The 12,500-nt window shown below is 35.6% G+C and overlaps 2 protein-coding genes across 2 annotated transcripts; one reads left to right on the forward strand and one right to left on the reverse strand.

Annotated features, from left to right (window-relative positions):
- Positions 1-2,278: 2,278 nt before the first annotated feature.
- On the reverse strand, positions 2,279-3,645 carry HELRODRAFT_189557 (hypothetical protein). Its single transcript, XM_009030719.1, has 4 exons — positions 3,431-3,645; positions 3,244-3,410; positions 2,819-3,040; positions 2,279-2,527 (listed from the first exon to the last, which is right to left on the reverse strand). Exons 2-4 carry the CDS (start codon positions 3,353-3,355, stop codon positions 2,451-2,453), a joined length of 411 nt encoding a protein of 136 aa, XP_009028967.1. The 5' UTR covers positions 3,356-3,410; positions 3,431-3,645; the 3' UTR covers positions 2,279-2,450.
- A 5,066-nt stretch (positions 3,646-8,711) lies between these two features.
- On the forward strand, positions 8,712-8,921 carry HELRODRAFT_153602 (hypothetical protein; the record flags this gene model as incomplete). The annotated part of the gene is made up of 1 exon (XM_009030720.1): positions 8,712-8,921. A coding segment is annotated over one exon (210 nt), but the record flags the coding sequence as incomplete, so codon positions are not given.
- Positions 8,922-12,500: the final 3,579 nt, after the last annotated feature.

Here is a 12,500-nt window from a genome sequence, read left to right on the forward strand (position 1 = left end):
TGAATGTATTTTGCGTGTGTGTATGTGTTTGTATGTTTGTGTGTATTTTGTGTGTATGTGTGTGTATTTTGTGTGTATGTATGTATGTATGCGTGTGTGTTTACGTCATTTCGTTGTATGTTTGATTGAATTTTTATACGAATGTGTGTGTTTTGATTGTTTCTACCTGTGTGTTTGTTTATGTGTTGTCATTGTGTGTTTGAGCCGGATTTTAAGTTTGTGCGTGTGAACTTGTTTTATGAATATGTGTGTGTGTATGTGTGTGTGTGTGTGTGTGTGTATGTGTGTGTGTATGTATTCTGGTGGATGAATGGGATTGTGTAAATTCCAATTATGACATTACTTGATTGCTTTATGTATTTTTTTGTCAGTTTGCTTGTGTGTGTCTTTGTTTGTTTCCGTCTGTGTGTATGTTTATTCGTGTGTTTGCCTGTATGCGTGAGTTTGTTTCTTAAACTTTGTGCGTGTGTATGTTTATGTGTGTGTGTGCTATTGTGTGTGTCTTGTGTGTATATGTGTGTGTGAGAGAGAGAATCTGTGTTTATTTTTGTAGTTCTGCAGTTTTTATATGCTTAAATATGTCATGAATTCCATAAGTATATTAATGTTTCTTAAATAAAAACGGATTGTGATAAACACATAGTGCATTATATATATATATATATGTGTGTGTGTGTGTGTGCGTGTGTGTGCGTGTTTTTGTGTCTTCGGCGGGGATTAAGCTTACTTGTCTTCAAAATGAGGAATGCGAATGAGTAATAAAAATAACGACAATATTAATAATACAATTATTAATAATACTTATAATAATAATGATAATAACAAATATTAATATTATTCAATTATTTTCATGTTAAACTTAGTAGTCTATCCTCTCTTAATCCTGTACTCATGTTGTCTCATTATTCAATTCAAATTGATTGACCGATTGATTGATTGATTCATTTAGTCATTCATTCATTCGTTCATTCATTCATTCATTCATTCATTCATTCATTCATTCATTCATATTTAGAACATTAATTTCTTATAAATATTTTAAAATATCATCCACGGTCAGTCGCGGATTTAGACAACTTTGACTGAGAAAAGGCCAACATTTTTAAAATATTTAAATTTGGAAATTTGACATGTGGTCAAGAAACTAACCACATTTATACAAGTATGGCTAGTGACAATTTTTGGTCGATTTGACTAAAAATTGAGTTTTTACTAAATTTAACACAACGGAGGCTATGTTCCTTTCCGCCCCATTAGATTCTCCACTGCAAGAATCTAGAAACCTTTTAACCTTTTTTAACCTTTAACCTTTAGTAAAAAAACTACCAGCATAATTTACTGTACCAGCGTCACGCTCCCAAAAATAATTGAATTATGGTGCGTAGTTCCTAACCATTCGTGTCTAAAAACGAAAAATTATAAATATTTCTGTCTGACTTTTAGTGAATTGGAGAGGGGCCATGGCCCTCCCGACCCCCTTAAATCCGACCCTGTCTACGGTCTATATTTGCTATTGCCAGTTCTGCAATCTGTCCTAAACTCTCTCTCTCTCTCTCTCTCTCCTTTCTTTTTTTCCATCTTCTTCACTTTTTCTCTTTCTCGAACACACACACTATTGCAATATTAACTGGTATCATCTCTTGTTCTCTCTCTCTCTTTCTTTCACGCACACACAAACTCAATCTGACGATATAAAAAAATGATAAAAAGCAACGTAAATCTTCCTGAAATTTGAAATGACGTTGGAATGACGTCACGGCAGCTTGCTTATGAGAAATCACGTGGTTCGAAAACAATGGAAGCCCACTGCACCATTCATTTATTATGTCATCTCAAATGTTGTTATTGGTTATTTATATTCTATAGTCAGGCTTGTTAAAATCGAAGTATCGCTATTGGCAATATTCCATGGCCGATTCTTTTTTCAGTGTTGGCTTGGTATCGCCAATACTTTTGATGCAGAGTACCGAGCTTGATACCGACGCTACTTTTCTAGACAGAAAAAACCGATACTCGATACCGAGACTTTTGATCAAGTCGATATATTTTTATTAACGATCATTTCAATTTACAGATTAAGCGCGTTTCTAATGTTGTAAATTTGAGGTTTAAAATTATGGTCTGGCGTCTTTGGCGGAAAAACTTGATTTGCCACCTCTTTACTCAGGTACATATTTATGTCTGGCACTTAGAACTCTTGGATAGAACGGAGAGAACAATCCCCATGACAAAACCAAGAAAAAATCATATCTGAAAAACGAGAAGAAAGATTTTTTTCAATTACTTTTTGATCACTTCAAGACAACTAACGATTTTCTATTAAACGACAATTTTAATTATTTTAATAAAAATGAAACATTTTGAAAAATAAGCGAATGAAATATGATAAACGAGCGTACAAACTAAAAACACACACACACAAACACACATAAACACACACGCACACACACTCAGTCAGTTCTCACATATACATAGGGAATGTCTTCAGAGCAATTTTGTGGTTTCTTTGCAGTATCTCTACCAGGAACTGTAGCAAAGTTTGAAATTTTTCAATTAATTTAGGTTAATTAATATTAATATACACTAATTTATGTTAATCTATTACAAATTCATGATAATGAAATGTTTAAAATTTTGGATATTTTGCTAATATGAAAATTAACCTTTATAAGGTCAAAAAAGACTGCCTTAAATAGTAAACTCAAATAAGCAACTACAATAATAAAACGTAATTAATAATGTTAGTAATTGCGTTAGTGGTAGTAATAGTAGTAGTAGCAGCAAAAAAATTAAGTAAATGTGTAAAGTAATTCTTTACATATGGGCTTGACTGCAGGCTTTTTGCTAGCAGCAGACACAGTTGATGATGCTGTTGGTTGAGAATTCATCTGAAACACTCCTTGCGGGTTGATTTCTTTGCTTTTTAACTTTCTTATTGCCCGTTCTAAATGTAGTTTTTCATTTTTTAACTTGTTTCTCATCAAGTTTAATTCTTTATATTCTTCTTGTAACTTCAGTCTCAAGTCATCTGCTTCTTTCTCTGTTTTATGAAAGAAATAATTTATTTATATTCAAATATAAAAAACAAAGAAACAAATAAACAAATAATTAAACATAAAATATCAAATTAAATATATAAAATATAACATAAAATATTTTCACTGAAAATGACATCAAAGACTAAATTAAAATTAAAATAAAGTATAAACTAAAATTTAATTTAAAATTGATTGACTGACAGACCATGATTTACTTGGGGAGTTGTTTGACTAGTGTTGTGGGGACTATTACTGATTGGCAGCTTTGATTTCATTGGCCTTGGAGAGTCAATATCGTCAAACTCAAAACCACTCATTTCCAGCAATTTTTTCAAAAATTATTTAATTAATTTTAAATTAAAAAAGAAACTCTTGTCTTTAAAAGTTTAAAGTAAAAAGTTAGTAATTAGTTGGTACCAGCCTCTCGGTTATATTTACTTTGAAGTTGAAACAAAAATTGATTAATTAAATAATTAATTAATAGCAGAATAATCGAACCGGATTTCAATTTTCAATAAACAAATCAAAAAATTAAATTAAATTCTACAATTGGAAAATGATTTTACGTCAAAACTCAAAGCCCTTAAGTTTTCAGAAAATGGAAAAACCCACTTAGAAATTTCCGTAATACAGCTGCGATAAAATGCCGTTGTGTTTTACCAAATTTTCTACAAATAACAAACAAATAATTAAAAAATATTTGATTTAAAGTAAATTAAATCATTAATCAAATGATTAAATCATTAAAATCAAAACTAATTTTAATGCGCTTTCAGATGGAAATATTTTTGCAGGGCACATCTAAGTTGCTGCAAAATTAAAAAATGCTTGGCTAAAATAGAAATGGCGGACGATTCTGTTGTTGGGATTTATATATAATTTAGTTTTATTTACCACACAATTTATTTATTTATTCATCTAAACGTTTTTGTTGAGGAATCGAAATATAAAATGAGTTTAAATTAATTTTTTTATAAATTAATACGCGTAGATTTTTACGATATTGATTCTAATTAATTCTAGTCTTTTGATTTCAATCTTCATTGGTAACCCAACCAAAACCAAACTAAACCACTTTTTTTTTACCCTAAAAATCTAATTTACAATTAGTCATTACGAGTTACATTTCTGTGATTAGTGATTATGAAGTTCGAGCTGTCTATCTTATTATTTTGCTCTAGACTCATGTCGATGTGGACCTCATCCATTGCACTATCTGAAGAAACTTTCAATTTCAACAACAACAATGGCCTCTATCTGAATATTGTGAATAAAACGGTGAATAACAAGGCAAGTGTGGAGATTGTTTTATTCAGCAAGAAGAGGAATGGCACCACCAGCAATCTGCCACCTGGTGAGAGTATCACCGGGATCTTCTCCCCTCTAGGAACGATCGACAGTGCCAAAGGATTGTTGAAGCCAGTAAGTTTTATCTCTTTTGCTTATTTTTTTAATTTTTTATTTTATAAAACAAATTTGTTGTGGCTAAATTTTGATTGATTTTTTTTAACTTGTATATATATAAGTAACCGTAATGCAAATATTTGATCTCTGTATTTTTTATTTTATTCATTTATTGAATTTTTCTTCGGATTGAATATTATATACCTTTAGAATAAATTAAAGCTTTCACCTACTAAGAAGGTCCCAGAATTTGGTTTCATGACAGGCTTAAATGACGAATGAACAATAGGGACATTTGATTGAATTTTGTAATTTAACTGCAAAAATGGGCAACAAATGGAAATCATTGAAGAAAACAACTTGAATATATAAAATGATAAAAATGAAAGAAAGAGTTGGATAATGTTGGGTGCCCGCATTAACAATGATTGATTCGTTGAGAGCACTTAGTAATTCTAACAAGAAGAATCTCTAAATGGAATGGCATAAAGTCAAGAACTGAATGAAACATGCATATGAAACTGTGGAGAATTGGTTGAGGTTAAAATTTAGTTGTGTCTGGCATTAAAGTTAAGCCAAAAGTAAAAAAAAATTGGCCTAATAGAAAAGTGCAACATCTCAAATCTCAAAAAGTATAACACTTTGGCACTGAACAACATGCAATCTAGCATTTAAGTTTCAAAAAATCAGCCATTTTCATTGTTAACATTAATAGAAAGCCATGGCAAAAATTTTTTCTTCAGTTTTCATATATTTATAAAATAAAATTTAATTTCAAAAAGTTTCGATGGTGTGAGCCGACCGATGTTTTGTCAACAAAACCTACGGAGAACATCTCGTGGATTGCGATGTTTATCCAGCCGAAAAATGCAGATGACACGTCATCATCATCCTCCTCCTCATCATCATCCTCTTCTTCATCATCCAATGTCATCAACAGCAACTCACCATCCTCTTGCTCACCTAATGTCGAACATGTCCGTGTTTCTTCATTTCTATTTTTAGTTTACCCTGATCACTTACTCTGAGGACAAACAATTAAATATTAACTTTTGACTACAATTCTGTACCATTCAATTATTTTTAAACGATATTTTAGATTTTATTCTCAAATTTTTTAATCATTTTGTGACAATTCTTTCAATAATTTCAATAAAATTCTTTCCAACATTTTTTACATTATTTCATTTAAAATTAGAAAAAAAAACAATTAAATAAATTTCATTTTTTTCAGTTGAATATGGCCATCAGTAAAGGAGCCGACGCCATCATCGTTGACATCAGCGATTCGGACAGTGGAGCCAAACAGGTGGCATAACAAAAATTTTAATTAATTTATTTAACATTGTCGTATAAACCATTAAAAAATGCTAGATTTTTAAAATTTTGTTTTGTTTAATATTATTAAATAAACAATAAAAAATAACTATAGATAGTTGAATTGAATTAATTTATCTCAATTATTCTTTTTTTTTAATTAATTTATTTAACATCGTTGTATAAACCATTAAAAAAAATGCTAGATTTTTAAAATTTTGTTTTGTTTAATATTATTAAATAAACAATAAAAAATAACTATAGATAGTTGAATTGAATTAATTTATCTCAATTATTCTTTTTAGAAAGTCAAAATATTTAAAAACTATGGCCTTTTGGTTCTTAGTTGAAAGGGATTTTATTCTTAATTTGACTAATTATATCACACTAAATCACACACAAACACACACTAAATCACACACAAACACTAAATCACACAAACACTAAATCATACATACATACACACACACACTAAAATCACACACACACAGCACACACACTAAATAACACACACATCCTCACTAAATCTCACATACACACACAAACACACTAAATCACGCATACACACACACACTCTAAATAACACACACAAACACACTAAATCACGCTCGCACACACACACGCACGTACACTCACAGTGGAAGAAACCGCTTCCAACTGGCTCAGTCGTCAGTCGGCCGATCGTTCTCGTGACAGGGAAGGAGGCAGTCCATCTGAGGACACTCATGCTCAGGGAGAACGATGCCGTTGGCAAAATCGCCACCATTCCATTTGAAAGGGAGAAGAGCACCCACGAACAGGTGAGGAGAGTTGAAAATCTGGTACTGTGGGATGGTTTTACCATACTTTTTTCACATTTGTTTCAGGTTATGCTGATTGTGCTTTTTGTTGTAGGTTTGGTGTAGTTGGTTGGTTGATTGATTGATCGATTGATTAATTGATTGATTGATTGATTAATTGATTGATTAATTGATTGATTGATTGATTGATTTAACACAAACAAAAAATAAAGATGATGACAATGATAATGACTCTACATAGATGAAGATGGTGATTTGATTATATAAAATTCAATTTTGCCGCCAAAAGTTCACATTTCGTTTTTAAAATTTTGTAGAGAAAAAAAACTTCCTTAATTCTTTTCTTACCTGTACAAAAATGAAATCACCATTTGCAATTATAACCAGTGTACATTTTTTCTGAATGTTTGTTTTTCTACTTTTCCAGCTGAACATTTTTTAAGGGGTAATATTTTTTTATCATTAGAAAACAATTTTTCCATTAAAAACTTCGTTTTTTTTTAGTTCTTCCAAAAGTGAATGAAATTTTTTTTTTTTAATTATTTTCAAATTTTCTTTTTTTTTCCTTTACACAGGAGGGCCACAGAGATTATTATACCATCTCAATATTCCTTGGCACTTTGCTGGTTCTCAGTTTAATTTCCATTGCTGCCATTCTCAAGGTTTTTGTGTGCTTGTGTGTGTGCGTGTGTTTGTGTGTGCGTGTGTTTGTGTGTGCGTGCGTGCGTGCGTGCGTGCGTGTGTGTGTATGGTGTGCGTTTTCTTGCGCTACACGTGTGTCTTTGTTTGTTTGTGTGTTTATTGTTTCATTTTATTTTGTGTAGTTGTAAACTTTTCATATTTGCTTCTACACGTGCTTATGTATATGTTAGTGTATACGCCCATATATGTGTGTGTGCGAGTGTGTGTGTGTGTGTGCGTGCGTGTGTCTGTGTGTTCGTTTCCTTGCCACACGTGTGTACATGTGTGTTTGTGTGCTAATATGTACTTAGCTACGTTCATGCCTGCCCATGTAATCATGTCGTTTATGATGGGGAGAAATTTGACTAACGCAAGAATGGATGCATGTACGTAGAGGAATATAGTCGGATGGATGGATGGATGGGTGGATAATGAAAGAATGAATAGCTAGATGGATGGATGGACGAGTTATTAAATGGAGGAACAGTTGGATGTTGGATTTTTGTTGGACGTATAGAGATAAATGAATGAATGAATGAATGAATGAAGCTTAATTTTCAACATTCTGTCATGACTCATTTCTTCCTATAATTTTTTTCTTATTTTTGTCTTTTAGTTCAAAGGCAGGTGGCACAAAAAAGAGGTAATTTGGTGTTTCTCTCTCTCTCTCTCTCTCTCTCTCTCTCTATCTCTCTCTCTCTCTCTCTATCTCTCTCTCTCTCTCTCTCTTTTCACTTTCTTTCAATTATTTAATTACTACATTTTAAAATTTGCTCTCCTAATTAGCCAGCTTACTTATTGATATCCTGTTTTACTTTCGCTTTTTAGCCATGATTTTTAATTTAATAATCCTTTTGCAATCTCTTTTTTTTCAAGCGTTTTTCGTTCTCTCATTCAGTTATTCGTTTTTACATTCATATAATTCATTCATTCATTCGTTCTTTCATTCATTTATTCATTCATTTATGTAGTTGTTTATTCAATCATTTAGACAACGTCTAATTTTAGTCAAGCCTTATGTTATCTTCGTTTTTGTTTTGTCCTCTTCTTTACTATCTCTCCTCTTTTCTTTCTTTCTCTCTCTCTCTCACACACATACACACACACACGCAAGCACACATGCACAACAGTAGCAACACACTCGCACACAGATACTAACAACATCCGACACAATGATGCACGCACAATAATAGCAACAAACACACACATATATACTCACACCCATACAACAGTTGCAATAAACACACTCACACACACAACATTAGCAACAAACACATACATACACACACACACCACAATAGCGATCACACTCATACACACACAACAACATCAACAATAACCACACACACACACACACACACACACACACACACACACCACTAGCAATCACACTCATACACACACACAACATCAACACACACACACACACACACACACTAACAACTTTCGACAGCCGTGTGCGACTCAGATAGCAAAACGAGTTTTGAAGTCGATGGAGACCCGAAAGTATAACTTCACCGACCAGTGGTTCGTGACGGAGAGCTGTGCCGTCTGCCTGGAGGAGTACATCCCTGGACAGGAGGTTCGAATCCTCCCCTGTCGACACGAGTTTCACAAGTCGTGCGTTGATGGCTGGCTGATCAATAGGAGGACCTGTCCTTTGTGTCTATCTAATATTTTAGGTTTTGTTGATGTTGTTGTTACTGCTGTTGCTGCTGCTGCTGCTAATATTATCAGGGTTGTTGTTGGCGTTGCCTGTGTTGGGGCATTTGCCATGATTTTTTTTTCATTTGTTGTTGTTGTTGATAATAGTGATTATGTTATTAAATGTCGATGCATTTCCACGGACCTACATACACACACTCACTGAATAACAAACAAACAAACAAAGAGGCAAACAAACATAAAGGCAAACAAACAAACAAGGAGGCAAACAAACATGCATGACCGACCTGCCTATTTCAGATCGTCCCAACTGCACCAGAGACGGTTACATATACACCAGCAAACAGCTGCCACCCTGCCATAACAGCGGCGGCAACAGCAGCAGCAGCAATGGAAGCAGCAACAGGAGGCGCTATGATTTCATCGAAGACGTCAGTGACCCTGGCGATCAGTTGGGTTAGTAGTAGGAGGTCAAGGGTCATGTGGGACAACTACAATGTGAATGAATAAGTTTCAAATTCATAGGCCTGGTAGGGGGAGGTCGTAGATTACTTTCCAATGAATGATTTTTAGTGATTGTTGGCTGAAGTAAGTGATGCTAGCTTTGCATTGGATCTCATTTTTAGAAGCATGAAATAAATTTTCTGCACTTTTTGGTGACATTTTTCTTCATATTTTTTTCCTGATGGGTGCCAACCACTTGCACTGCAGGCTACCAACCGCATGCTGGCTTTTTCCACCACGACAATGCTGTCTTTACTGGCTATCCGTCTGAAGTGTTTGGTGGTTATGAAGGACCAGTCCCCATCGGCAGTGGCGGTGGTGGCTTAGATTCTACTGGCTTCTCCACTCAAGCTGTTGTGGTGACCAACGAACAACAACATCACCACCAGCAACAGCAGCAGCAACAACAACCTCACCACCAGCAACATGAATCCATCCTCTTCCCAATTCAGTATCTTGACAGCCAAGGCTACCAGCACAATGATGAGATTGACTCGGCCGAAGAGATCAGTACGTGTCGTGCGACGTTCGGCTTCGATCGCGTCAGCTCAAGGGAGAGACACCGGCGTTTTTTGAACAGGAGATCCATCTCATCGTCGTCATACTGGGGCGGCGGGCCGAGGTCAGTTCGATCTAGGAGGAATGTCATTCCAGAGTATAGTCGTCTTCGACTAAAACCAAAATCATCAGCAATGGGCAACGAGCAGACTGTTGCTACATGCTTCGACAAAACTTCTGCCATTGTGCTTAGTGCTACTATGAAAGACTCAGGCAACGTTGCATCTAGCCAAAATGGACAGCAGCTGCAACAGCAGCAGCAACAACAACAACCACAGATTAGAGTAACGCCACAACAGCATTACCAGCAACAACAGAACGTGAGCAACAATAAGTTGCACCAGCAACAACAACAACACCAAATTTCATTCCAAGATCAGGACCAGCATTCCATGCAACATCAGCAACAGCATTCAGCTACGAAATCAGCATCATCTCTATCGACCACAGCCACCACAATAGCAACCACCATGACCGTCCCTCGCTGCAAGAAACAATCCTCGACAGCCATCGACGACACTACAACAACCACGTCAACGAACCACAACAAGCGCAGACGACCACCCTGTTGCTCCCTCGACGACGAAGATGAGTTCATCTGGAGGAGTTCATCCACATTTTCCACTGTCCTGGCTCTCAACTCAGGTTCATACAGGTCAGCCATCAAGTCAGGCTGCATCAACAAGTTAGGAGATGGATCGAACCATTTGAAGGTTGAGGGGGGTAACGGCATGCTGCAGTCTGATTGGGGAGGCAGTTCCAAGAGAAACATTTGCCAAAATTATAAGACTTTGACGGCAAGTTACAAAGATGGTGCACCAGTTGGCCAGACTACTAGCAGCAACAGTAATAACAGATATGAAGGAAGAGCTAAAGACAAATCCTCGTCATCTTCTTCGTCATCGTCGTCGACAGTAGCCAGGACAAACAACAACGCAATTGCTCAATTCAACGCTAACGACTATCAGATCGCACCGTCGTCCTCGTCGGCAGCAGCCAAATCATCTTTCAGCAAAAACCTCAAATCAAAAACTTCAGCCGTTGAGGCAGCTGACCTGCTAGCAGCAGCTGGAGAAGTCAAGGATGCGAACAACAATGGTGGTGAGAATGAAAACATCAGCCACTACCACACCCTGCCGGGCAGACGTATACACAGGTACCACCACCATCATCACCACCACCACCACAGCAAGCAACAACATCAGCCTCAACCACAGCAAACGCACTTGCAGCATCAGCAGTTTTCAAGTTGTAGCTACGGAAAGAAGGATGATGATAATGATTTGAGTAACAACAATAATAATAACAACAACTATAATAATAATAATAATAACAACAACAATAATAATTTTAATAAACATAATTATAAGGTGATTGATAATGTTGTTGCCGGCAAATGTTTAATACAGGAACAAAATTATGATTGTGGTGATGTTGGCTCCAACAGAAACCAACAACAACAACAACATAAATCTAATTTAATTCAACTGATCAGCAAAAATAACAACAACAACAATAATAATAATAATAATAATAATAATAATAATAATGGTACTTCTGCCAGCAAAAATAGCAACAAAGATTATAAGTCATCTTATAGACAGCCCCAACAACATGGGACTTTATTTTCTAGATTCGTCTCTGATAGCTTTTCGAAAAACAACCACAACGACGATAACAGCAGCAACAACAGTGCAAAAAATAATGCCATTAACATGAATAACAACAATAACATCAACGTAAACAACATCAACAACAATGATAGCTTAAAATTTACTGCTCAGATCGAGCGCAATTTAACAGACAACTACAATCGAAATTGTGACATTAACAACATTAACTGCACCGAGTGTGTTGCCGCCATTGGTAATGATGGCGTTGATGTGAGCAATGATAATAATGATGCTGGTGAGGAGAGGATGGTTAAAAGTTGTGAACCTCCGGTACTGGACAGATACCACCCATGCAAGCATCCATCTCATTACCAGAAGAAAATTATCCAAAATAAACTATCTTACAACAACAATAACTTCGTAAGTAATAACAGTAATAACATTAATATTGATGTGTATAGTTGTGATGTGGAGGCATGTGCCAATAGGCTTGTCGTGACGTCATCTTCATCGTCATCATCATCAACAACAACAACAACGGCTATTACGTCATCTTCATCGTCGTCATTATCGTCCAGTCGTTCCTCATCAATATTCACTCATTCAAAGTTGTTCTCTCAGCTGCAGCAGCCGCAAGCATCATCTCCATCCTCTGCATCGTCATCCCTCTTCCCTCTATCCCTAAAGACAACAAAGAAGTCATCGCACGTTTACATCTTGCCTTTGTCATCAGCAGCACCAACGACACCCTCTTCGTCGTCGTCAACATCAGTAGCTCCCTGCGGCAAGTTAGCGGTGAGTGTGGTAGCTGCAGGGGCGACTGCTGCAGATAAAAATCTAAATACAAAATCGTTGCAAACTTCGGGTGTGCTGGCCGATGCAACACAGCGCAGATCTCACAAGACATTTGAGCAACAGTT

This window comes from Helobdella robusta (genome assembly GCF_000326865.2).
Source record: "Helobdella robusta unplaced genomic scaffold HELROscaffold_7, whole genome shotgun sequence".
NCBI lineage: Eukaryota > Metazoa > Annelida > Clitellata > Rhynchobdellida > Glossiphoniidae > Helobdella > Helobdella robusta.

Excerpts from the sequence above, each read along its gene's own strand:
- HELRODRAFT_189557 (XM_009030719.1), bottom strand. The coding sequence starts at position 3,355 with ATGAGTGGTTTTGAGTTTGACGATATTGACTCTCCAAGGCCAATGAAA. Across the intron at positions 3,041-3,243 it reads AACTCCCCAAGTAAATCATG|AGAAAGAAGCAGATGACTTG; the intron begins GTCTGTCAGTCA and ends TTCATAAAACAG. Across the intron at positions 2,528-2,818 it reads GCCTGCAGTCAAGCCCATAT|TTCCTGGTAGAGATACTGCA; the intron begins GTAAAGAATTAC and ends ACTTTGCTACAG.